This window comes from Pimephales promelas, chromosome 10 (genome assembly GCF_988280905.1).
Source record: "Pimephales promelas chromosome 10, fPimPro1.hap1.1, whole genome shotgun sequence".
In the NCBI taxonomy this organism is placed as follows: domain Eukaryota; kingdom Metazoa; phylum Chordata; class Actinopteri; order Cypriniformes; family Leuciscidae; genus Pimephales; species Pimephales promelas.
The window spans coordinates 37857570-37885071 of record NC_142778.1 but is presented as its reverse complement, the minus strand read 5'-3'; the positions used below and the strand labels follow the sequence as shown (position 1 = coordinate 37885071).

The 27502-nt window shown below is 45.5% G+C and overlaps 3 protein-coding genes across 13 annotated transcripts; 1 reads left to right on the top strand and 2 right to left on the bottom strand.

The window, feature by feature from the left end:
* Positions 1-266: 266 nt before the first annotated feature.
* On the bottom strand, positions 267-9806 carry hdc (histidine decarboxylase). Of its 2 annotated transcripts, XM_039680294.2 has the most exons (12): positions 9240-9806; positions 8291-8463; positions 6605-6718; positions 6372-6494; positions 5618-5758; positions 4519-4662; positions 3822-3888; positions 3583-3745; positions 2966-3053; positions 2607-2705; positions 1708-1809; positions 267-858 (listed from the first exon to the last, which is right to left on the bottom strand). In XM_039680294.2, the coding sequence occupies exons 1-12, from the start codon at positions 9265-9267 to the stop codon at positions 301-303; spliced, it is 1800 nt and encodes a 599-aa protein (XP_039536228.2). In that variant the 5' UTR covers positions 9268-9806; the 3' UTR covers positions 267-300. The 2 variants fall into 2 exon arrangements, with proteins under 2 accessions (XP_039536228.2, XP_088972709.1); XM_089116583.1 differs by lacking the exon at positions 9240-9806 and having other exon boundaries at positions 8283-8400.
* Positions 9807-9946: 140 nt separating this feature from the next.
* On the bottom strand, positions 9947-15572 carry gabpb1 (GA binding protein transcription factor subunit beta 1). 9 transcript variants are annotated; one of them, XM_039680296.2, is made up of 8 exons: positions 15438-15572; positions 14102-14209; positions 13815-13985; positions 12836-13030; positions 12161-12308; positions 11775-11942; positions 11026-11180; positions 9947-10860 (listed from the first exon to the last, which is right to left on the bottom strand). In XM_039680296.2, the coding sequence occupies exons 2-8, from the start codon at positions 14207-14209 to the stop codon at positions 10711-10713; spliced, it is 1095 nt and encodes a 364-aa protein (XP_039536230.1). In that variant the 5' UTR covers positions 15438-15572; the 3' UTR covers positions 9947-10710. The 9 variants fall into 9 exon arrangements, with proteins under 9 accessions (XP_039536230.1, XP_039536233.1, XP_039536232.1 ...); XM_039680299.2 differs by having other exon boundaries at positions 13815-13982; positions 15438-15571; XM_039680298.2 differs by lacking the exon at positions 15438-15572 and adding an exon at positions 15198-15279.
* A 390-nt stretch (positions 15573-15962) lies between these two features.
* On the top strand, positions 15963-27241 carry usp8 (ubiquitin specific peptidase 8). Of its 2 annotated transcripts, XM_039680290.2 has the most exons (19): positions 15963-16120; positions 16654-16771; positions 17009-17153; positions 17236-17321; positions 17426-17552; positions 17776-17818; positions 18190-18346; positions 19626-19788; positions 19868-20009; positions 20121-20326; positions 20768-21232; positions 21596-21670; positions 21748-22037; positions 22337-22555; positions 22640-22850; positions 22972-23208; positions 25309-25451; positions 26183-26315; positions 26395-27241. In XM_039680290.2, exons 2-19 carry the CDS (start codon positions 16668-16670, stop codon positions 26551-26553), a joined length of 3105 nt encoding a protein of 1034 aa, XP_039536224.2. In that variant the 5' UTR covers positions 15963-16120; positions 16654-16667; the 3' UTR covers positions 26554-27241. The 2 variants fall into 2 exon arrangements, with proteins under 2 accessions (XP_039536224.2, XP_088972708.1); XM_089116582.1 differs by lacking the exon at positions 15963-16120 and having other exon boundaries at positions 16711-16816.
* The last annotated feature ends 261 nt before the right edge of the window (positions 27242-27502 follow it).

Genomic DNA, 27502 nt, shown 5'->3' with positions numbered 1-27502 from the left:
TTTTATCTTTTTAATAAGTGTTTTATTCAGAATCATTTTTGGACACCTTTTAGCAGTAAATATATTTTAAAGTGAAGATGTTTAAATAAATCAAGACATTGATCATAATAAAGGAACAGAGTGCAGGAGTTCACTGACCTGACAACATCCCTGACACTGTAGAGAGTGTGTGTGTGTGTGTGTGTGTGTGTGAGTGTGTGTGTGTGTGTATGTGAGAGTGCGTGAGAGTGTGTGTGCGTGTGTGTGTGTGTGTGTGAGAGTGCGTGAGAGTGTGTGCATGTGTGTGTGTGTGTGTGTGAGCTATGGCAGAGGTAGGCAGTTTAAGCAGCTGGCTCTGCTGGTCACCAGGCCTCTCCTGAAGGGTCGGTAGATCCCGCACTGATCCCAGAACTGTGAGAGGCTCGGGACGCTGTGGACCTTCAGGAGCCGCTTCTGGTTCCGGCTGTCCTGGTTCCGGTTCTCCGGGATCTGCTCCAGCGGGACACAGCGCTCGGGTCGGGCCGGCGGGAGCTCGGCGCTGCAGCTCATGGACCTGAAGGCCCGTCTCTGGCCCTGACGCACCAGACGCCCGTCGATCATGGGCTCCCTCATCCGGCTGAGGTCCGTGTGGATCAGCGGCTCCGTCTCCTCCTCGTCGGTGCTGGAGCCCAGGCTGGGCTGGCGGGTCAGATTCTGCAGAACCTCACGGGCCGCCTCCTGGATGAGCCTCCAGTCCTGATGGATGTCCTGCGCGCCGGTGAACTGCGACGTCACGGCGAATCGGATGATCAGTTTGTTCCCGATGGCCGCCGGAATCAGGAACATCTGGCCGGATTTGGTCAGTTTCCTCAGGAGCTCCTGCGTCGCGGCGTTCCCGGCCTGAAGGACAGAAGAAACGGATCACGGAAACGCCGACAGAAACATGCGTCTGCTGTTCCCATCAAGGCACTGCGGGTGAATAGGTTTAGATAACAGATATCACCATGAAACTTCATCAGTTGATAACTTACACAAATAGGGTTAGTTTTTGAAATTTGTATGTTTAATTAAGCAAATTATGCATTATCTCATTATGCACAATTTTGCATATATTTTCGGTAGATAGATCTGAGCATATGATAAAGCCAGGTGCAACGCCTTTACACACAAGATGAAAAAAATTCAGAGGGATTTCAAGCTTTCATTACCTAGGAAATCCAAATATACTGTCCATAGCCTTAAAAAAAATTATATTATTTCGCCATATTTGTTTGAGTGAAATGGGGATTCAAAATGAGAATATTGTGAAAAGGTTTTCATATCTGTAAGCCATAACCATCAAAATTATAAATAAAAGCTTGAAATATCTCACTTAATGAGTCTATATAATATATTAGTTTCACCTTTTAAGTTGAATTACTGAAATAAACTGACTTTTGCACTGAGTTTCACCTGTTTGTCTGCATTGGATAAAATAAATTACACTTTGAAAAAAACTCCATTTCTCAGAAAACCAGATCATTCTGCTTCTCCAGTAAATGAACCCTGATTTAAGAATGTTTCGATATTTCTGCTGGAAAACAAAAAACACTGAGGAGGAACATCATGTTTGAAAAATACTACGAGATCTCACTGAGAAACATCATCACCGTCTCATTCCACCACCGGCGTCTTTTCATCAGACACCCGATCTATAATCAATAAGCAGCATGAATATCATATTTAGATGATATCTGCTGTTTCTCTCACTCGTAGGCAGAAGACGACCAGGCCGAGGTGCCGCTGCGCTGGGATCTGGAAGTTTGTGTCGTTTTGGACCAGAGACTCGAACAGCTTCGCCATCTCCACGCTCTGACATCACAGGAAACACATCATCACTGACATTTCATGAGCATTCCTAGCTTTAGCCTCAGTGTAAATCCCTTTGAACATCAGTGGATGTGTTGAACACTGAGGCCCTATTGTAAGGATCTAAAGCTCACAGCAGCTCAAGTGTGTGTTTAACGACGGCGCTGCTTTAAAAGGGTCGTCCCTGTTCTCCTAATGAGTGATGCGTGTGATTTAATAATAAACCAGTCTCATCTCCCATTCCCTTTATCAGCCATTTGTGCTCGCATGGCGGATTCGCTATTTACAAGGAAGCAATAGCAGATCTGCTCGTGTGTGAGGTTAAAGCTGTGTGTGTGTGTGTGTGTTCGTGAGGTTAAAGCTGTGTGTGTGTGTGCGCGAGGTTAAAGCAGCAGAACAAGCCGGATTCACTACATCTTTATATACACAATAATCTTTCATGTTGTAATTCCTTTATTGGTAATATTTGGCATGTTTGTGTGTGGTTGCGTGTCCCTGTGTGTGTGATAAGGAGATCGTAGAGCATTGTGGACCTGCCTATAGGCTCATATTACTAACGCACTAAATAACGGTCCATCAATGCGCCTGAACACACACTCGTTCTCAGACCAGCAGCTGATGGGCCGCAGATGCATTTTCTACTTAAAGCACACGGCGCAGGATGAGGAAATGAGCACTGCGTCCGGCTTAAACTAGAACAACACACTCGTGTGCCCGTGTGTATGATAGGGCCCTGAGTGTGTCATGAAGTGTTTAAGTGTGTGAAGTGTGTGTGTGAGCGTGATGATGCGGCGTCTCACGTGTCTTATGTGTTCCTGCAGATTCTTCAGACCGAAGCAGCGCATCACGAACCACAGCTTCAGGGAGCGGAAGCGGCGACTCAGAGAGATCTGCCAGTGCTGAACACACACAAACACACGGGGTAACACACACAAACGGGTAAACACACGGGTGAACACGGGTAAACACACGGGTGAACACACACAAACACACGGGCAAACACACGGGTGAACACACACAAACACACGGGTAAACACACGGGTAAACACACGGGTAAACACACGGGTGAACACGGGTAAACACACGGGTGAACACACACAAACACACGGGTAAACACACGGGTGAACACACTGATCATGAGTGTGTGTTGCGAGCGCACCATGAAGTCGGTGGCGTCCGAGTTGTCGTGTCGAAGGTAAAGCGGGTCAACGGTGAACGTCTGCTGAAGCTTCATCTTATTCTTCACCCTGCAGTTCACACACACACACACACACACACACACAGCCTTTACACACACTCTTCACAATATTCGTTAATGCTTTTATTCAGTACAGACACATTCAACTGCTTTAAAGTGACAGTAAAGACATTTATAATGCTCTATTTCAAATAAATTCTGCTCTTTTGAACTTTCTGTTCATCAAAGAATCCTGAAAAACAAAAACTGTAAGCAGCGCAAAATGCTTTCAACGCTGATAATAATCATAAATGTGATTCTTGATCATCAGATCCTCATGTTAGAGTGATTTCTGGAGGATCATGTGACTCTGAAGACTGGAGTAATGATGCTGAACCTTCAGGAATAAACTACACTGTACTGTATATTCACACAGAGAACAGCAGGTTTACACTGGAATAATATTTCACATTTTTACAGTAAGAATGTGAAACGCAGCCTTGGTGAGCAGAACAGACCTCTGTAAATTAGGTGTAAATCCTCCGTCCAGTCTTTAATTCCCATCAGGAAAATATACGAGGAATTAATGTGTCTCTCACCAAAATGCTGTACAGTCGAAATGAACCATCATCCACTTCGACGGGTTGAAGACGAAAGAATCTGCAAACTCGATCCCGTTGAGAAAATAGCGCAGTTCAGGACAGATGAGGGCAGATCCAGCGTACGCCGCGTCCACGTGCAGCCAGAGACCCTCGCGCGCACCTGCACACACACACACCGTCACTGACACACTCACACACACACAGTTACACACGCTTCATGGGTCATGAGGACTTACACACGGGGCCGAGCTCATCCAGACGGTCAAAGGAACACACACCGGTGGAGCCAAGCGTCGCACAGAGCTGCAGAACACACACACACACACACACACACACATCACTTACACACGTTAAACAGCTGGACATCTTCGCGTGTCGGTCAAATAGGACCACATTTCTTTTTTTTCTTTTTTTTGTTTATGAAGTCAATGTACTATATTTTAGATTGATAATATTTTTTATTTAATATTTGTAGTTTTAGTGGAATTTTTATATTTACATTGTGTTTATAATCATTTTGATCATAGACCTGAAAATTACATTTCCATCTTAAACTGGTGAATCTTGAACGCTTTAGAGTGACAGACTGAAGATCTCTTCTCGAACTCGACAGATTACTGAAGTGAACACAGTTTTAAAAAGTGAACTTAAAAGTAACAGAATTGTATGTGTATTGTTATGAAAAATGCACAATAAATATATATTTTCAAAACATGTCTAAAAATGCAAGAAAATCAAAGCCATAAATCTCCAGCAGTGTGTTCCGCATGTGAGTGTTGTTTCAGGACCATTGAACCTGTTCAGATCAGAAATGTTCATTATGTTTGTGTGTTCACACAGAAGGGCCAAAACCTTTACCAAGTTTCACACCACTCCGATGAAGAAATAAATTCTAAAAAACAAAACGTAAAATATCAGTGTGTGTTGCGTCACCATCACAGGGACGAAGCCTCTCCTCCGGTCCTCCTCGACGGCGCGCTGAAGAGTTTCTCCACGCAGAGAAAACGCCTCGTCAGTCTCCAGGAACCTGATCTTCAGCAGAGCGATCAAACCGGCCTTCTCCACTGACGAGTGAGCCTTCACACACACAGATCAATCATCATTACAACACACACCAGCATTCATCATCATCATCATCATGATCTTCATCATCATCATTATAACCCACACCAGCGTTCATCCTCATCATCATCATGATCTTCATCATCATCATCATCATCATCATCCTCCTCCTCATTATAACCCACACCAGCGTTCATCATCAACATCATCATCATCATCATCCTCCTCCTCATTATAACCCACACCAGCGTTCATCATCATCATCATCATGATCTTCATCATCATCATCATCATCATCCTCCTCCTCATTATAACCCACACCAGCGTTCATCATCATCATGATCTTCATCATCATCATCCTCCTCCTCCTCATCATAACCCACACCAGCGTTCATCCTCATCATCATCATGATCTTCATCATCATCATCCTCCTCCTCCTCATCATAACCCACACCAGCGTTCATCATCATCATCATCATGATCTTCATCATCATCATCATCCTCCTCCTCATTATAACCCACACCAGCGTTCATCATCATCATCATCATGATCTTCATCATCATCATCCTCCTCCTCATTATAACCCACACCAGCGTTCATCATCATCATCATCATGATCTTCATCATCATCATCCTCCTCCTCATTATAACCCACACCAGCGTTCATCATCATCATCATCATGATCTTCATCATCATCATCCTCCTCCTCATCATAACCCACACCAGCGTTCATCATCATCATCATCATGATCTTCATCATCATCATCCTCCTCCTCATTATAACCCACACCAGCGTTCATCATCATCATCATCATGATCTTCATCATCATCATCCTCCTCCTCCTCATCATAACCCACACCAGCGTTCATCCTCATCATCATCATGATCTTCATCATCATCATCATCATCCTCCTCCTCATTATAACCCACACCAGCGTTCATCATCATCATCTTCATCCTCATCACCTGATCGGAGGCGTACGCGATGAGTCTGGCGTTCAGCACGGATTCGTCGGTGTCGGCGTGTGTGAAGTCACTCTTCATCTGCAGGATCCGGTCCTTCCTGGCAGCGAGCAGAGCGACCAGCGTACACTCACTGACCGTACTCTACACACACACACGCACACACACACACACACACACACACCATACGGTTAGGATTCACTTTTACGAACTTCAGAACAGAAACAGCAATTCACTGTCATTATAAAGCTTGGAAGAGCCGGGCCATTTTTTATTATAACTCTGAGTGTGTTCGTCTGAAAGAAGAAAGTCATACACACTCGGATGAACTGACGGAGGGCGAGTAAATCATGGTATGATTTTCATTTTTGGGTGAACTATCCCTTTAGCTAGCAAATGAGTCTGGCTTCCAATCCAGAGTCTGGTTAGGGTTCATTAATGGTCATTATGGGATGGTTGTGTGTTTAGGCCTTTGCACACGGAGTCCGAAATTCTCGTCCGAAATTTTTGCATGTTAAAAAATAAATATGACCTCACGTTGTGTCAATCTTGTTTACACACTTCCCCCGAAACTTTCGTCTCTCATAAAAAATATTCGGATCGCCGTTCGATTTTCTGCAATTTTCGCATCTATAGCAAGTGTTTTAAGAAGTGTTTTGACCATTCAAAGTCACCGAATGATGAATACGAAAACACACACACACGAAAACTTCAGATTCAGTGTGCAAGGAACGACTTGTGTTGTGTGTTTGTGTACCTGCAGTATTCCTCCTCCATTGCTCTGTGGATGATGGTGTAAATAGTGATCTGGCAACCCGAGTGCTTTACACAACCAGTCCAACACACACATCTCCAGCTCCGTGCACGCTGGACTCGAGGCCTGCCCAACACACACAACATAATGCATAAGGCTGACATAGGGTGTGTGAGTGTGTGAGTGAGTGAGTGAGTGAGTGAGTGAGTGATTGAGTGAGTGAGTGAGTGCATTACCCAGGTGAAGCCGAGGCAGTTGATGGCATCTGCCAGCATGTCTCCCAGCAGCGACGGCCATGATGTGAGCGCAGGGAAATACGCATGCATGTGAGGACTCTGCCAGTGCACCACCTACAGCACATACAGCAGCATCACATCATACATGCAATCAATAACACACAGACAGACAGACAGACAGATGATAGAATGTTTGATCATTCTTCTAGAAGTGCATTAGAGAGGTCCGGCACTGATGTTGGACGAGAAGCTCTCAGTCTCCGCTGTTACTCATCCCAAAGCTGTTCTATCGGGTCGAGGTCAGGACTCTGTGCAGCCAGTCCAATTCCTCCACACCAAACTCCTCATCCATGTCTTTATGGACCTGCTTTGTGCACTGGAACAGGAACATCCCCAAACTCCACAATGTAAAGTTCTGATAAATGACTAAATGTACAATGCAGTCAGGCAAGTACCGTTCTCCTGGCAACGGCCAAACCCAGACTCACTCATCCATCGAATCGGCAGTCAAAGAAGCGTGTTTCTTACACCACTGCATCCCACACTTTACACCACTGCATCCCACACTTTACACCACTGCATCCCACACTTTACACCACTGCATCCCACACTTTACACCACTGCATCCCACACTTTACACCACTGCATCCCACACTTTACACCACTGCATCCCACACTTTACACCACTGCATCCCACGCTTTACACCACTGCATCCCACACTTTACACCACTGCATCCCACACTTTACACCACTGCATCCCACGCTTTACACCACTGCATCCCACACTTTACACCACTGCATCCCACACTTTACACCACTGCATCCCACGCTTTACACCACTGCATCCCACACTTTACACAACTGCATCACACACTTTACACCACTGCATCACACTCTTTACACCACTGCATCCCACACTTTACACCACTGCATCCCACACTTTACACCACTGCATCCCACACTTTACACCACTGCATCACACTCTTTACACCACTGCATCCCACACTTTACACCACTGCATCCCACACTTTACACCACTGCATCACACACTTTACACCACTGCATCACACACTTTACACCACTGCATCACACTCTTTACACCACTGCATCACACACTTTACTCCACTGCATCACACACTTTACTCCACTGCATCCCACATTTTACTCCACTGCACCCCACACTTTACACCACTGCATCCCACATTTTACTCCACTGCATCACACACTTTACACCACTGCATCCTACATTTTACTCCACTGCATCACACACTTTACTCCACTGCATCCCACATTTTACACCACTGCATCCCACATTTTACACCACTGCATCCCACATTTTACACCACTGCATCCCACATTTTACACCACTGCATCCCACATTTTACACCACTGCATCCCACATTTTACTCCACTGCATCACACACTTTACACCACTGCATCCCACATTTTACACCACTGCATCCCACATTTTACACCACTGCATCCCACATTTTACACCACTGCATCCCACATTTTACACTAATGCATCCAATGCTTTACACCACTGCATCCCACACTTTAGATTGTGGCTATGGAAGTGATTGGAACAGCTAAATTCAATGATTTGGAAGGGTATACCAATACATACAATATAGTGTAGATAGATGGACAGACACATATACACAAACACAAACACACAGGCAGACCCCGGGCATGATGATGTTCTCCACGTCCTGCATGATGCGGCTCCAGTCCTCAGGCTCGTACGGGGCGCTGCTGGGCAGAAGAGGACGCATGAACCCCGGCTGAACATCCGGAACCACCCGCCGCTCACGGATCCGTGTGAGATACTGCTGTATGAAGTCCACCATTTCCTTCCCTACACACACACACACAATGGAGGAACATCAACACATTAAAACAAACACACCCAGCAAGCAATAGCCGTCATTTCACTCTGTCTCTGTTAACTATAAACCCGATATACTCTGGCTATAAGTAACATACTTAAAAAAAAATTGTCAAATTGCCAAAATAACTTGCGAGATAAATGATATTCCAGCATGTAATCTAAGTCAACAGTGATTACAATGTGATTGATTGTTTTTTTTTTATTTAATCGTTATGCCATTTGTAGCCCACTTATAGTCAAACCTGATTCATTGTAGTCTTTGGCTAGGCAGCGCATGAGATGGTTGATATCCATCATGTTACCAATGCCAATAATATCTACAAGATGTAAGTGTAATTTCATGTCATGGTCAATCTGTAGCGACGACTTAGCTATTAAACGACTATTAGACGTCTTTTGAATGCAAAATTGCTTGCTGGGCACTGTGAGCCTGAGGTCACGGCCAATATAAGACTGAACAACATTAGAGAAAAGTAATAAAACAATAGCTGAAGAGTACCGACACACAGCAGAACATCAATATAGAATACATGTAATGCAAGAACATTACCTTACAATACTTCAGAAGATAACTATAGCATGCAAACAATTTAAAGTGATAAAAAGTCCTCAATGTCAAATGTTCAGGGAATAACCAGCAGTCCCTCATCTATGGATCAAGAGCTATTAAAGCTAAACCTGTGAGCTGTGTCCTGCAAAACTAATATAAAGCCATTCTTGTGTAATTATTAGAGGATCATTACCTCTCTGCATGTATTCCTGCTCCTGCATCCCGTCGGTCAGAGGAAGATCCACTGTGTGTGTGTGTGTGTGTGAGCCGCTCCAGCTCTCACACACTCTTATATCCACTGCCCGCTGACGCAAACCGACACACACACTCTGCACAAAGACACCATTGATTCAGGCTGTACATGAGTGTCCGTCAAACACAGGTCTGACTTTATGAGCACTGAGGAAACATCAATCCATATCTACAATCCCAACAACAATATTCCCTCTACTGACTCACAGATGCGGGAATACTGTAAAACATTTTATTGTGCATTTATTCAGCATTTTTACACAGCAAAAGTCACTTTGAGATCCTCCTCAAAGAAACAAAATCCATCCAGTTTGTCTTTTAAAAGTAATAATCTTTCTGACAGAAATACTGCAAACACAGGCGTGTGGAACACAAGAGCGTATGATTAATGTTGATGATCAATGAGGAAACTGATGATGAAAGAAGTGATCAGACGCGAAACTCAATCCAGAGCATAACACATCGTCACATTATTACACACTTATAACGTTTTGAGGGTGTTTTTCCTCGTTATTCAGAGACCGATAGAGGACGTGCGTCAGACTCAAACCCACGACGCCCACAGGAGCACCACACACTGAAACTCAGACTGAATTCAAGGGGTCAATCAGAAAGAGGCACGATGATAATCAGACAACGGCAACTATGAGGCATTAGAGATTTTTTATTTTAGCTGGAAAAAAATCACAAATACAATCAATGTGATTTAATCGTTATGACTTTTGACCAATAGGTGGCGCTGTGACCAAACTGATGTGGGTCAGTGTGAGGACAATAACACACTCAATAATTTTGGCATCATGCTATCAATTTCATTAAACTTGTAATATGTGTTTGCTGGAATGGTTTGTAGATAATCTTTCAAAACCTTTTGAGTCCCCTCAGGCCATGACACACACACACCGGGTTCAGCAACGAAACGCTTAACCTACAGTATTTTACGACAAAATTCAAAAATAAACTAGTTGACATGCAATAATTGACTCGGTGTGTTGCACTGACCTAAAAGAGACTTTATGATTTTTGGGCATACCGTTCAGAAATTAAGAGCAAAAATATCTCCTGAGCCGTAGATGGCGCTAGTGTCCTCAGTTCATGCTTGTGATGACATGAACCCTAAACCTAATCCTTTTATTTCTATAAAATTCGAAATGGTGGAAAAAGCATAATAGAATAGAATGAACATGAATGGGGGCGCTAGAGGGAGTTAATGACGACACTGTCCTCCATCTGTATGTCAAATGACATCATTTCCTGTAAGCAGTTCGACGGGGTCAAGAGCAGAAGAGGAAGAGGAACGATGCGAACACTAACGGACACGACACAAAGCTCGACCTCAAAGCTCGTCCCCTAATGAACACACTGATGCGCTCACAGAAAGCACAGTGTGTGTGTGTGTGTGTGTGTGTGTGTTAGGCGTGTTTCTTCCCGCTCTGCCGTGTGATGGCCTCCAGCTTCAGCCGGTACGCTTCGGCCTCCTGCTCCTTCTTCAGGAACTGCTGTCGGTATTTCTGCGCCTCGCGGTTCGCCTCCTCCAGCTGCTTCAGAAGAGACGCTTTCTCCTGTCACACACACACACACACACACACACACACAGACTGTTTACATGTTCATCACTGGATAAAACAAGTACATGTTATGTGTCAGATGCTGGTGTGAGAGCGATTGTGGGCCGTGTGTGTGTGTGTCTGTGTGTGTGTGCGTGTGTGTGTGTGTGTGTGTCGCACCTGGAAGTCCTGGAGCGAAAGCGTCTGCTGGATCCGAATGTCCTGTGTTTCTATCGTCTGATCCTCGTCTTCTTCTTTCACTCGCTGCCGTTTGAATGAAGGTTCGTCGCTGATCACCGTTTCCTCTGCGACCTCTGTGTCCGACACCGTCAGCACTGCAGGAACACACACACACTGAGTGAGACCAGCGAGTAACACACACACACAGCCGGGTCCGGGCCGGATCCAGATCAGATCTTCCAGAAACAAACTTTGTTGCATTATTTTCCTGTTATCTCTGTAAAGCTGCTTTGAAACGATCTGTATCGTTAAAAGCGCTATAGAAATAAATGTGACGTGACACACACTCACACACACACTCACAGTAACACTTACACACTGACAATCACACTCACTCACACTCGTTGACACACTCATGGATGGACTACATGAGACATGACTGATTTCAGGAAGTTGTTCTGAATCTTCCAACATTCCTTCTGATGTTCATCATGTTCATTCGCTGCTAGTATTAAAGAGCTGATCGCTTCAACATTAAAGAGACGCAAACACACATTTACTGACTGAACTTCATCATGAAACTGATAGAAATCGAAAGCTAACCCTTTCTTTCATATTAAAAGTGTCGTAGCGTATTGCGATTATGGGATGGCACAGATATCGTTTAGTGGAGTTTTAGTCGTTTATCGGCATCTAAAAGATCCGGATTTAAGAATCAAAATGATATCGAGCGCTTCCGTGTCACTCACCCTGCTGCCCATCTGGCATGGTGACTATTATGGGCTGGCTGATGCCCGTGCCCGTCTGCAGGTTGCCCAGCTGAATGCCGTCTGTTACTATGGTGATGACCTGCTGACCTCCAGAGCTCACGACCTGCTGAATGGCCCCGTCCACTGTGTCCGCAGTGATGAGCTCATCTGAGAGAGAGAGAGATTGTGAACTGCAGCATCAGGAGCATCAGCTCATCTCTCGCTCTAATCGCAGGCTTTGATGATCCTCTGTTTGTGCAAATAACAGCAATTTTCTTGTGCGGAGGGCAAACGCACAATCATGTCATGCGTCACATCAAGTGTGTGTGTGTGTGTGTGTGTGCACAAAGGCCTCTTTCATGGCGCTCAGGGTCCGGCGGCGTCACCTGTGTGTTTGCTGCTGTGTCCCGGCGAGACGATCCCGCTGAGGTTCACGACCCCTCCCGGCCCGATGATGAACTGCGGAGTGGACGTGTGTATGGTCAGAGTCTCGGGACTCTCGGGGTTTGTGTTGATCTGGTTCTGCATCGCCACCTGACACACACCGACACACACATCACCAGCGCTGCGGACAGACACTTTTAAAAGGAATGCGTTACAATGTTGCGTTACTCCCCAAAAAACGTAACATATTGGGTTACTTAGTTACTTTTTATGAAATGTAATGCGTCACATTACTTTTGCGTTACTTTTTCTCACCTGAGCTCAGCTTATGTTGGATTTTTAATAACAACAACAACAAAAAGTTCAATATTGGCATGTGTTAAGGCCCTTTCACACCAGAAGTGAAAACAATAAGCCAATCAGATCGCTAAAGCTCATTTGCATTTAAAGGGACACACAAAAACAGAGTGTTTTTGCTCACACGACAAGCTATAATACATGATCTGGTATTTTGACCTGAGATTTCACACACACAAACACACACACACACACACATATAATATGGGCGTAGTATGTCACCTCTACTGAAGTTGTGTTTTGTGTAAGTGATTCTCATGTGTGTTTGTGTTTGTGGGACAGTGGAGGCGGGCCGGGCGGGACCAGGACCGGTGTTGTACCTGCAGGACTTCGGCCAGCTCCAGGCAGCTGTTGTCCAGCGCGATGTCCAGCGGGTTCTTGCAGAACTTGCTCTGCGCGTGAACATCGGCCCCGAAGCGCAGCAGCAGCTCCACGGCGTGTGTGTGTCGGTGCTCCACGGCCCAGTGCAGCGCGCTCATCTTCAGCATGTCCCTCGCGTTCACATCCGCACCGTGCTGCACACACACACACACACATGAGTACAGGCATTGTTGCTCCGCCGGATGATGAAAGGAGACACTTAAAGCGGAAAATTACCGGCGAACATCAAAGAACATTCCCTTTACCTCAGTACGGATAAAACCTCATCAGAGTGATTCCAGCTTGCATGGGTGCGCGGAAACCACAGAAAAGCATTCTGTAGTGCAGGCCAGACGAGTCATTTGGTGAGCTCAGTTTGTAAAGAAGGAATACGTGCCTGCGTGCGCACATATATATATTCAATCCAAGTAGTGTTTCTGAAGAGCGTTTCTGAAGCCCAAAGTGGGCGGAGCCGGCCGTCGCCATCTTGGCTGCGTCACTCCCGGATAAACAAACATGTGCAGCGAGACGGATTAGCTGAGGTGATGTGACGCTAACACACGGCTCGCAGTGACATCAGCGGCAAGCCACCTGTCACTCAAGTGGCCACTCCCTTAATTATGCAGAACTTTAAGGCTTAATATAATTTAAATGGATGATTTATAAAAAAATATTCACCCCCTCACAGTCGTCATGAAGAGCAATGTTAGCAATATAGACCAAAACCACTTTTAGCACCAGGCCGTGATGTTTATTCTGCTTTAAAGTTGGGCATTTTAACATGCGGGTCTATGGGAGTGAGTCTCTCTGCAGCGCCTCTAGTGGCCAGGGGAGGAACTGCAGGCCGAATGAATGCGAATGAACGGCCAGAACACGTTGGGTTAATTTAATCCAGTATATTGTGTAGAAGTGTGTCTTCTAGCGCGGGTGTGTGTTCACCTTGAGCAGCAGCTCCACGATGCGCGCGTGACCCTCAGCGGCCGCCATGTGCAGCGGCGTCCGGTCCACTTTCGTCCGGGCGTCTCGACTCACTCCGGCGCGCAGAAGGACCTCAGTGGTGGAGTAATGACCGAACTGAGCCGACAGGTGTAGAGGAGACGTGCCCAGCTGCTGACACACACACACACACACACACACACACACTTAACCAACAGATCCACAGTGAAGCAGGAGATACTGGAGTCAGAGACTCACTCTCTCTCTCACACACACACACACACACTCACCCAGTCTGTGGTGAACGGAGCTCCGTTGGCCATCAGGATCCGGACCTCGTCATCCTGACCGGAGCGAGCCGCTTCCAGGAGCTTCTTTCCCAAATCCACCAGAGACATCTGCAGCGTCACAACACATAACATCAGACACACTCTCACACTCACACACAAACAAACACACTCTCTTTCTCTCTCTCTCACACACACACACACACACACTCTCTCACACACAGAGGAAGGAACATCACGTGTGTTTATCATGCAATGTTTGGAAACACTATAATTTCTCATGCTTTATAAATGAAGAGTTCAGATGCAAAAGCCTCTAAATGCCATTTGAAATTTTCTTCTTTAATGATGATTTTTATCAAGCTTGTATATTTAAGTTCAGTGATTTCACTTAAATTGCAATGATAATTACTTATTAATTGTTATTTAAGTGAAATTACTGAACTTAAATATACAAGTTTGATAAAAATCATCATTAAAGAAGAAAATTTCAAATGGCATTTAGAGGCTTTTGCATCTGAACTCTTCATATATACAATTATATTTGGTTTGATTTGACTAAAATAAGGGAATCTCCACTGTCTTGTTTTCTAAAGTAAAATTATATAAAAAGTACTTTTTCTGCTTTCACATTCATGACGAGTCTGAGAAATGTGGATTCTTCCTTACTTCCATTAAAGTATTTTAGCTGGTACACTTGTGTTTATAATTCTTTGTTTAATTTACTTCTTAATTTTGAGTAAAGCGTGTCATCGTGTCTCTAATGTCCAGTTAGTGGTGTTATGCACATTAACACAGAAACTCTGCAGATCCTTTGCAGTGAGTGACCGAGGGAACAGTCTCTGATATTACACTGCTTCCAGTTCCTAAACGTGTTTGAGGAGTTTTCATATCAGTTGTGTCATACTTACAGCACCAGTTTGACCAGTTCTGTAATAATAATAATAACTCCACCAGTTAAATGGCTACACAACTACTGTAATCCAACTAGTTACTGAGTCCAATAATGGAAAACGCGTCATTTCACAACACTAAAAAGATGTATTGAATAATCGATCATCTATTCTTCAGATGATAGAATAAGTGTGTGAATCTATACACATGAATCTGTTCTTCATCAGAAGCGGCTTTATATCAACACCAGATGTGAAGAAGAGCTTCATCTCGAGCCTAAAACATCATCATCATCATCGGTGAAGATGAGCGTCGCGCGCGGCCCGTTAAACGGAATAAACAGGAACTCGCTGTTGTTCCGGAGGAAGAGGAAACATTAATGCGCTCAAACTGATCAACTTCCACATCCGGCGGAACCTATCGCGCAGAATTCTGTGCATCTTACCGTGAGAGATCAGAACCCGCAGAACCGAACAGAACCCGATCCCTGAAAACAAACCCAGATGACAATAATACCGCAGCGGGCACGAGCGCCGGGCACGAGCGCGATCGATGACCGAACATACAGAATACGCGAAATAAAATATGAACACGTCATCCACACTCTGCTGCAGAGAGGCTTATTAATTTTATACATATGTATAAGTGTATTGTATATTTTATCGTGATTTATTTCTTTAAAAAACAAAACTGCTGTAAAAGCAGAATGAAGGCAGCGCGCACGCGCAGTGCTGTGAGTCAGTCAGCTGACTGAAGTGCGCAACAGAACAATAATAATCTCCGCTTAAGACACTGATATTAATAACACTACAGTTCACGAACAACATATGATAGTGTCAGTGATGCTGATAGAAACCAGTGTCTAATGAGCAGGACAACACACATAGGTGATACAGACATCGTGTGTGTGTGTGCGTGTTGACATCTAAACTTCTGTTTGTCCGCAGTGTGTGTTTAAATAAAGCTTCCGGACTTTAAATCCTTCGACTTCCGCGTTTGATCGAGCAGTTTCAGTGTTTACTGTCATTATTGTGGATAAACGTCAGTTTCCCGAGCGGGTCTGCGGTTTATGCCGATTCCAGGATCTGTCCGGAGGCGTTCGTCCAGCTGTGTGTGTGTGTGTGTGGGGTGAGTCGACAGATAAACACCCGATTATTGATTTACTGTAGTGTTATGAATATGATCATCAGAACTGCTTCTGTACACTCATTATCATATCCATCTGATAGTTTTGTCAGGGGTCAGATTATTGTTTTGTTGGTCAAATTATCAGGTTATTGGTCTAATAACTATAATGTCTTTGATTTTTTTTCACTCTGATTATTTTGACATGATTATTCATTTATTAATAATTTATCTAAATAGTCAGTTGGTGGATCGAGTTCCTGATCGCCCAGTCAGGGTTCTAATGAAGTAGTGGATAACATGATATGATTATGATGAAGTTATGAGTATTATGATGATGATGTTATGATGAAGTTATGAGTATAATGATGATGTTATCATGAAGTTATGAGTATTATGATGATGATGTTATGATGAAGTTATGAGTATAATGATGATGTTATGATGAAGTTATGAGTATTACGATGAAGTTATGATGAAGTTATGAGTATAATGATGATGTTATGATGAAGTTATGGACATGGATGTGTCTTCAGGAATATGAGCTGAGATGCCGTCTGTGTCCAGTGGAGTGAAGGATCTGTACCTGTCCTCGTCTCTGAGGGAACTCAACAAGAAAGCGGAGGTCAAACCGGAGAAGACCAGCACCAGAAAGTGAGTGTGAAGCGCAGAGATCAAGCCGTGATATGAAGTCACACGGTAAGATCATCATAAACCCGGACAGTGTGGACCGGGCCGGGCCGTGTTGAATCCACATACGGGCCGGGCCAATCTAGTGTGAGATTGTAAATCTATTCTGTCTCGAGTCGTTCAGTGAGAAACTTTTAGAAGGATCCGCTCGAGCTCTTCTCTGTGTGTGTGTGTGTGTGTGTGTGTGTGTGTGTGTTCCAGCTATGTTCAGAGCGCCTGTAAGATCTTCAAGGCCGCGGAGGAGAGTCGTCTGGATCGAGACGAGGAGAAAGCGTACGTCCTCTACATGAAGTATCTGACGGTCTATGACCTCATCAAGAAGAGGCCCGACTTCAAGCAGCAGCAGGTACAGCCACAGTGCATTGTGGGAGCTTTAACGGAGCTGAGGACGTGTTTGACGGTCACTGCTCTTGTTTGATTGGTTTCAGGAGTTCTTCCTCTCCATGCTCGGACCGAGCAGCTTTAAGAAGGCCATTGAGGAGGCAGAGAAACTATCTGAGAGTTTGAAGCTCCGGTCAGTGTTTCTCACACACACACACACTCACAGACTCCCTGACTCACACACTCTGAGTGTGTGTGTGTGTCACTAGCGCTGTGTTCTTCTGCTGTCTCTCTCAGGTATGAGGAAATGGAAGTGCGTAAACAGCTGGAGGAGAAAGACCGACAGGAGGAAAAGAGACGAGAAGAAAAAACTGAGAAAGACGGACGTTCTTCACCGAGAGCTTCAGAGAAGAAGGACAACAAGGTGCAGGAGTGTGTGTGTAGAGCAGGAGTGTGTGTAGAGCAGGAGTGTGTGTGTGTAGAGCAGGAGTGAGAATGAATAAGCCTCAGCGATATAATAGCTCTTATCATATTTCCTCAGTCTCAGTCTCTGCTCTGGAGATCAACAGCTCAAAGTTTACAGACATCATCAATGTTTTGAAGTGACGCGTTAATAATTCATTTTTCCTTTGTGTGTTTTACGGCAGGTTAAAGTGGAGCCCAACAGCAGCAGGACTGGATGTGATAAAGGTACCGTGCAACACACACACAGTCACACACACACACACACACTTTCTCAGTCAGGCACATTTGATGTAATATCCATCAGTATTATTGATCTCCTCATCGACAGCATTATATGAGGCTGAACTGAGCTGGACGATGACATCACGGGTTACTCCAGAGCCGCTATATATATAAATGAACTAAATGAATAAGTTTATCTCGTATTACCGAGTGTTATCTCGGTAAAGCTGCTGTCAACACTGTTGTAAAAAGTGTTATACTAAAATTAAAGGTGACTTGACACACACACAAACACACACACACACGTACCGCTGGATTCTCGTGCTCCTCTGTCGTGTCGTGTGTGTGTGTGAGGGTTGTCTCTCTCCCGGCAGGAAGCATCAGCGCTGAGGGATTGTTCCGGCTGATGAAGGATCCCAGTATCAGTGTGTTGGTGATGGACACTCGACCCAGTCAGGACTTCCTGGAGTCGCAGATGTGTGTCCCGTCACAGACGTGTATCAGCGTACCGGAGGAGGCCGTGAGCCCGGGGTGAGTCTCCTGCACACACACACACACACACACACACACACTGTCTGGTTCACTATCTTTTAAGGGGACTCACCATAGACATAGTGTTTTTAAACTGTCCAAGTATATATTCTCTCCGCTAGGGTTGGGTATCGTTTGAATTTGAACGATTCTGATTCTGATTCCGATTCCTTGTTTCGATTCCGGTTCCTAACGATTCTGGATTGCGATTCTTTTAAGAGGCAGGGTCAAAAAAGTTTAGCTAACCTTGCTGACCAACGGCCTTTCTGAAGGAAATACTCCTTTTGTCACAAATTTTGCATTTTGCAGAGATTTCGTTATTTTTAGAAAAGTGAAGCCACACTTTGGACCGCCGACTCACTTTGGACTCGCGCGGTTATGCCAACACTTCCGGTAGACGCTTCTTCGTTGGTGTTGTTCAGCGGTTTCTTCTTCCGCTCGGCGGACTGTGAATATCGAAACTAGGAATCGAAATTTTAACTTTTGAACGATTCCGGGAAAAATTAAAAGTTAGTCTCGGTTCCAATCGATACTCGATTCTCGATACCCAACCCTACTCTCCGCTTACCCTAAACCGACCCATCACACACACATTTGGCCACCTGAAATAATAGCATTATACATGTTCCATAAAGTCAGCATGAATAAAATATATCCTAACCTGTTAAGGTCTTGTTAAACCCCGCCCCTTTCTTCTCAACATCCAATCAAGGATGCAGCACTGAGGAACAGAACCAGTCCCGCTCTACATTTTTTGTTTTCTTTAATCTGTTTCACTGCGTCACGATACCGAAGAAGACATCTGTTACAGTGCACTTTAAAAAAATAATAGGGTAAATAAATGGCTGCTAATTGGCTACGATGCGCTGTTGGGTCATTTAACATGATTGAACAAAATGATATTATTATTTTCTCCTCTATTGTGTTGTTTATCCGAGTGCAACGCAAGAACACATGTGGGCGGGGCTTGATTGTGTCTTTTTGGGGAACTGATTGGCTGGTTGTGGTTTGCTATTGGCTGATCTCATGTGAGTGACAGGTTATAGCCCCGCCCTCGCCATCAGAGAAGAGATGCTGCGAGAGGAACTGATTCTGATTCGACATTATTAACACATTATACCCATAAATCATTTACAATACTGAAAATATCCCATTAAAACACAAGAGTGGTCTCTTTGATTTCATGGTGATTGTAAGTCAGAGCGAGTACTTACATTTGTGTCATCTTCCTGCCCAGTGCTCACACACTTTAATCCTCCGATGTGCTGGTACTCTGCAGGGTGACGGTGAATCAGATCGAGCTGAAGCTCCCAGCAGCCTCTCTGCCGGACTGGAAGCGCAGGGGGTTCGTGGATTACCTGGTCCTGCTGGACTGGTTCAGCGGCGTCTCGGATCTCAGACTGGGAACCACTTTACAGAGTCTGAAGGATGCTCTCTATAAGGTACTGTAGCACTGCAGCTGAACTGTGTGTGAGGATAACGTGTGTGTGGCTTATGCCTGACGTGTGTGTGTGTGTGCAGTGGGACAGCAGTATGATCCTGCGCAGTGAGCCGCTGGTCCTGGAGGGCGGGTACGAGAACTGGCTGCTGTTTTACCCAATGTACACCAGCAACGCTAAAGTAAAGCCGCCCCGACAGCAGGAGTTCAGCACACTGCCCCAGCGTGAGTCTCACACACTCACACACACTCATACTGAAGTCTGAATGGTCAGTAACTTAATTTAGTAGCCAGATGAACCGCTGAGTGAAGTGATTGTGTTTTCTGTGATGTCAGTGAACTTCACGTACCCGTCGCTGGAGGAGCCCAAGCCTGTGATCGTGTGTGAAGAGCCGGAGCCCGCGCAGATCAACGGCTCCACTGTGACCCTGGACCCGCCCGCAGAACCGCTCGCTAACACACACACACCACACACACACACACCCCTCGCTCAGCCGACCGCCACTGACGCCGCCGCCGCCTCGCCCAGACACACTCCACAGGTGAGTCATACACACACACACACACAAACACACACACACACAGGGTACGTGTGCATGCAACCAAATAATCCGTTAGCAATCCTTCATGTAAACGCCCTAATCGATCCGAGTGAAATGTTGTGTGTGTGTGAACGCAGCCCGTGATTCACACACTCACACCAGGTTCTGTCATGAGTGAACCGTTGAGAAAGAAACCGATGTGTGTCCGTATATTCGGTCTTAAAGTGACAGTAGCCTCATATTTCTGCTTCCGAGAGGTTTCCTGTGCTATTACTCTTCATGAAACAACAAACAACAGCTTTAACAAAGTTTAACACACTATTTAAAAAGCAAATAGTGTTACTTTACATTTAGTCTTAATTATTCATTTCTGAACCTGAACTTTGTAACTTTGTAATTTAGTGTTCATCTCTGCTTGTAATTTGTGTATTTGTTCCTCAGGTCGACCGGACGAAGAAACCTTCGGTGAAGCTGCCGGCGAGTGTGAAGGTCAGCGACGAGCCTCCGGCTAACGACAGCCCTGCGGTGCCCAACGGCCTGGTTCTGCCGGACCGCTCCACCAAGCCCACCGGACCCCCGAGCGACCCGTCCCGAGCCCTCAGCGCAGAGGAGCGGCGGGAGATCCAGGCCGAGACCCTCAGCCTGATGGAGACGGCCCGGAGAGAGCAGGAGCAGCGCAGGAGAGAGAGAGAGGCGGCCGAGAGACACCAGCGGGAGCAGAAGGAACAGGAGGAGGAGGAGGAGGAGAAGAGGAAGAGGCTGGGCAGACAGAAAGCAGAAGAAGAGCAGGATCTGGGAGAGGCGGGTCGAGACGAGAAGGAGAAGAGCAGGAGGACACAGAAGGACGTCACACTCGACCCGGCCATGAAGAGCATGTCTCTGGACTCACACGTGCCCTCGAGTGCTGTGAGTGACACACACACACACACTAACCCTACCCATCTCACAAATATTTTACATTTTCAAAAAACGTCAAGTATGCATTTCTCATGTAGACCAATTTTCATCCACATAACGTCACAATAAATACGCCGGTCTTGTTTACACACACACACACACACACACACACACACACACACACACACACACGTCAGCAGAAGCGTAAAGGTTCTGTATTTACTCTCTAAAGCATAAAAATACCACAACAGGTTTGCATATATTGAGGAAACAGCTGAGCACACACTGATAAACACTAATACACATCAGTGAGATCACAACACTTCAGCAGGAGGTAACGTGTGTGTGTGTGTGTGTGTGTGTGTGTTTCAGAGGGAGTCTCTGATGAGAGCACACAGTGAGGAGATGGGCCGGACCGTACCTGGGCTGCCGGACGGCTGGATGAAGGTAAGAGGAAACAGCAGCAGGTGTGTGTGTGTGTGTGTGTGTGTGTGTGTGTGTAACGCGGATGCTCTGCTCTGCAGTTTCTGGACACGGTGACGGGCACCTACAGGTATTACCACTCGCCCACCAACCGCGTGCACCTGTACCCCCCCGAGGTCAACACGCCTCAGGTGCCGATCCAGCCCAGCTCAGCCGGAGCCCAGCCGGAGCCCGAGAGAGAGAGGGAGACGGAGCGAGAGAAGCAGAGAGAGAGGGAGAGAGAGAGAGACCAGTCTAAACTGAAGCGCTCGTACTCGTCTCCAGACATCAGCCAGGAGCTCAACGACACCAGGAGACCAGCGGCCGTGCCCACCATCAACAGAGAGAACAAGTACGGGCACGCACACACACACACACACACACACACACACACAGCGCTATATTAGAGACACGTTCAGTGTTTGATTGTGCTGTCTGTTCTCTAACTGAACTATATTGTTTTTGTAATAACATGGAATCAACACTGTTACTTCTGAACACCATCAACACCCGACTATTGTAGCATGACTAATACACACTCACAGACATACACACTCTCATGCACACATACACACACACACAGCAACCTTATTTTTAAAATTGCATGTAAAATGTAAACCAATGCTGAGTGTGTGTGTGTGTGTGTGTCAGGCCTCTGGCGGCCTCCTATAAGACGGTGGAGATCTCCCGCCCGTCGGCTGCTAAGATCCGGAACCTGAACCCGGTGTTCGGGGGTCAGGGGCCGTTACTGACGGGCCTCCGTAACCTTGGCAACACCTGCTACATGAACTCCATCCTCCAGTGTCTGTGTAACACCGTTGCCATGGCGGAGTATTTCAACAAGAACTACTATCAGGACGACATCAACAAGTATGACATCACTCTAATCTGCATTACATCATCAGTCAGTGTGAATCCAGAGGAGCCTGACTCTGTGTGTGTGTGTGTGTGCAGGGCTAACATCCTGGGCCACAAGGGCGAGGTGGCGGAGGAGTTCAGCGTGCTCATGAAGGCGCTGTGGTCGGGTCAGTATAAGGTCATCAGCCCACAGGACTTTAAAGGGACCATCTGTAAGATCAACAGCCGCTTCTCCAGCTTCGAGCATCAGGACTCGCAGGAGCTGCTGCTGTTCCTCATGGACGGACTGCACGAGGACCTCAACAAGGTGTGTGGGAACACCAGCAACACACACACACTCGTACACACACAAATAAGGTGTAATGGGAACGCCATGAGTTTCATATTGAACAGACTGACCCTAAAGCCTCTCTCTCTCTCTCTGTCAGGCGGATAAGCGCAGGGGTTATAAGGAGGAGGACATCGATCACCTGGATGACGTGAGCGCTGCGGATCTGGCCTGGTCCAAACACAAGCTCCTGAACGAGTCCATCATCGTGGCTCTGTTCCAGGGCCAGTTCAAGTCCACGGTCCAGTGCATGAGCTGCCAGCACAAGTCCCGCACCTTCGAGACCTTCATGTACCTCACGCTGGAGATGACGGCCAGCAGCAAGTGCTCTCTGCAGGTCTCACACACACACACACACACACACACACACACACACACACACACACACACACACAGTCGAATACGCTGGTGTTTCAGGTCCTGCCAACATCCAGCAACTCCACACAGCCATTGAAGAGGAGTGGACCAACATCTAGGGGAATCTAGGCCAATTAACGCGGAATCTAGTGTTAACGTGGAATTTCGTGGAATTTTACATATTTGGAATGAAATTCGTTTTTTTGCGTGGGAGAAGAACGTATGTCTGGGGAAAATGCAGAGAGACGGGGAAGCAAATCTGGGCGACATTTCAGCTCATGACGGCATCAAAACAATAGCCGCGTTTCCACTGAAAGCATGGCGAAGCGGCTCTCCACGGCTCTGCTTTCGTCGGCGAAAAAGTTAAAGGATTAGTTCACTTTTGAAAAAACTTTTGCTGATAATTTACTCGCCCCCATGTCATCCAAGATGTCCATGTCTTTCTTTCCTCAGTCGAAAAGAAATGAAGGTTTTTGATGAAAACATTCCAGGATTTTTCTCCATATAATGGACTTCAATGGGAACCGGACGGTCCGAGGTCCAAAAGACGGTTAATAACAGTTTCAGATGCAGCTTCAGATGTCTTTAAACGACACCAGACGATGAATAAGGGTCTTATCATGCGAAACGATCGCTTATTTCAAAATTTATTCCAAAAATGTAACTTTTATAAGGACAAATGCTAGCCTTGCTATATTCTGTGAGGCGCGTTTGCAACGTCACGTATTACGTAATTACGTTCAAAAGGTCACGGGCGACGTAGCCGAAAGTACAGAGTCAGTGTTTACAAGTTGAACGCATAGGTTGAACGTGCAAACTAACTCAAACGCCGTTTACAAAAAAAGGAATTAAAAGGAAAAACAACGATGTCGGACGATTTTGATTCTGTACTTCCGGCTACGTCGCCCGTGACCTTTTGAACGTAATTACGTATTACGTGACGTTACAAACGCGCCTCACAGAATAGAGCAAGGCTAGCATTTGTCCTTAGAAAAGTTACATTTTTGGAATAAGTTTTGAAATAAGCGATCGTTTCGCATGATAAGACCCTTATTCATCGTCTGATATCGTTTAAAGACATTTGAAGCTGCATCTGAAACTGTTATTAACTGTCTTTTGGACCTCGGACCGTCCGGTTCCCATTGAAGTCCATTATATGGACAAAAATCCTGGAATGTTTTCATCAAAAACCTAAATTTCTTTTCGACTGAGGAAAGAAAGACATGGACATCTTGGATGACACGGGGTGAGTAAATTATCAGCAAAAGTTTTTTCACAAGTGAACTAATCCTTTAAGAAACTCGTCGCACACATAAAGTCCTCTCCGTGCACGTCTGTCTATGAGGTGCCGGACCGAGTGTGTGTGTCCGAGTCGAGAGCGTGCGAGAGACTACGAGACAGCACGCTCGAGAGAGACCGAGTGTGTCCGAGAGAGTGCTCGACAGAAGCTGCGTCCCAATGTGCATACTATGCCCGAAATAGTATTGACAGTAATGTCACATACCATTTGGGATGGATAGTATGCGCATTACGACGCAGAGTAAATGCCTATTTTATTTGTGTACATTTTAATCATTAACATTAAAAGCAACATTAAAAGCTCTTTTTACAACTAAAATAACAGTAAAGGGTAAAAAAAACTGAATTCCCAAAAATTAAAACCGAAAAAACGGAATTTGGGAAAAAAATAAAACGGATTTTATAGGGCCCTAAACATCCCACAGGCCACAATCAAAACTGCACATTTAGAAAGGCCGTTTACTGTGGGCAGCCTAAGGCACACCTGTGCAGTGACCCGCCATATCTCGATACGCCACACCTGTGCGGGGATGCATGATCTTGGCACAGGAGAAGTGCTCACTAACACAGATTTATAGACCGATTTGAGGACAATAGGCCTTTTAGAAAAAGGGTTAGATCTTGGAGTTCGGCTCATGAAAAATGGGGGCAAAACAAAAGTGTTGCGTTTATAATTTTGTTTGGTGTAGTTGTGAGTTTGTTATAATACAGTGTTTGTCCTGCGTCTGGTGTCCATCTGAGCTCACCCTGCCGTCTCGTGTGTGTGTGTGTGTGTGTCCAGGACTGTCTGAAGCTGTTCCATAAAGAGGAGCGTCTGACCGACAGCAACCGCTTCTACTGCCGCCACTGTAAGACGCACCGAGACGCCATCAAGAAGATGCAGATCTGGAAGCTGCCGCCCATCCTGCTGGTGCACCTGAAGCGGTGCGTGACGGCGAGCGCCTCGGCTCAGGGCTGTGGTTCACCGGCTGGGCTAACATGGCCCAAACATGCTTTCAGTGTTATTAATGTACTATATTTTACTTTGGTAATATTTTGTATTTCAGGGGATTTTATGGTACTAAATTATATTTATGCTGTATTTAAAATCCATTCATTCACATTTCAAATTACATTTCCATCTTAAACTGGTAAATCTTGAATGCTTTAGAGCGACAGACTGAAGTTTGATCTCTTCTTAAACACGACACTCGGCAGATTATTGCTCAAGTGAACACAGTTTTAAAAAGTTAACTTAAAGTTACAGAATTTTACATTTATTGTTATGAAAAATGTGTAAAAATACTATTTAAAATTTCTATATGAAATATATATTTTCAAAATCACATTTTTTTCTATAAAACTGCGAGAAAATCAAAGCCATAAATCTCTGCGTGTGAGCTGATCTCAGTAAACGAGTGTTCAGTGACTGTGTTCGGCTGCAGTTCCAAACGCTTCCACTAGAGGAAACTCATTCATTTCCAATGCGTCGCGGGGAGCACAAGTGTGACTGTTGTTATCAGGACCAATAAACCAGTTCACATCATGTCCATGATTTAGTGTGTTCACATAGCAAGTGCCAAAACCTTTACCAAGTTTCGTATCATTCTAAAATTACTAAACTAAAATTCAGTCAAAAATCAGACGTGTGAACCGTGTTCTTGTGTTTCTAACAGGTTTAAGTACGACGGCCGGTGGCGTGAGAAGCTGCAGACGCTGGTGGACTTCCCGCTGGATAATCTGGACCTGTCGCAGTACGTCATCGGGCCCAAACACAACCTGAAGAAGTACAACCTGTACGGCGTATCTGTGAGTACCCACCTCACGACACAAACACACACACACGTGAACATGTTCCAGACGCCGTAACGCATGTTCTCCTCCGCAGAATCACTACGGCGGGATGGACGGCGGCCATTACACGGCGTACTGCAAGAACCCGCACAAGCAGCGCTGGTTCAAGTTCGACGATCACGAGGTTTCCGAGATCTCGGCCGCCAACGTTCGCTCGGCCGCCGCGTACATCTTCTTCTACTCCTCCCTGTGATGGGAGAGCGACAGCTCATCACCTTGGCAACCGGGTGATTGACACACTATGGGCGGAGCAGACACCTCTGCAGATGATTGCGTCTCTCTCTCTCTCTCTTTCTCACTCTCTGGGCGATACAGTAATCCTGTAGGATTGGAACAGGAATCCCAATGCATTCGGAGCGTCGGCCTGATGTCACGTGACGTGATTTAGACGGACCTGTGTGAGATTAGCCGTCAGTATACGCGCACTATAATCCAAACCGCGCATCCGCCACTTAGAAACGCGTTTAATTTATTTATACGGTGACCAAATACTGCAGTACTGGTGCTGGCAGACCCGAAAGAACCCGATCTCGACTCGTTCCTGTTTAACAGTAAATCACTCACTAAACCACGGTGGAAATCTTCCTGCGCTTCGCCGCTCTATAGGCTAGTGATCCGCTAATCAGTGCAATAACCCTCATTCATCAAACCCAATCCGTGACGCACTACATGCGCATCATATCATCTCTGTACTAATATTGCTCTGGATCGAGTGTGTAGTGATGTACACACACACACACACGTCACATGATGGAAATGACTCTCGAGATTCTGATGGACCGAGTCAATCTCACCTGGTTTCTTAACATATTAAGTGCATTCTTTAAATCCATGTATTAGCTTATAAACATTATACATGCATAAATAAAGACATAAACACACGTGTGTCTTGAGTCTTCTGTCTAACACTGACTGTGTGTGATGTGTGAGTTTGTAACATGACACTATCTCAGCGGGATTGTGAGTTTAAGATAAAGACTTGCAGATCAAGATTTTAATAATCTAGTGATTTAGTTTTAAGATAAAAAAAATCATAAATCAAAGAAAATGTATATCTTACCTAATTATCGCGAGGCGAGAGTGAGGATTCCTCTGCCGGTTCCTCCAGGAAACTTCAGCATGTTTCCCCCAAGCAAATCTAA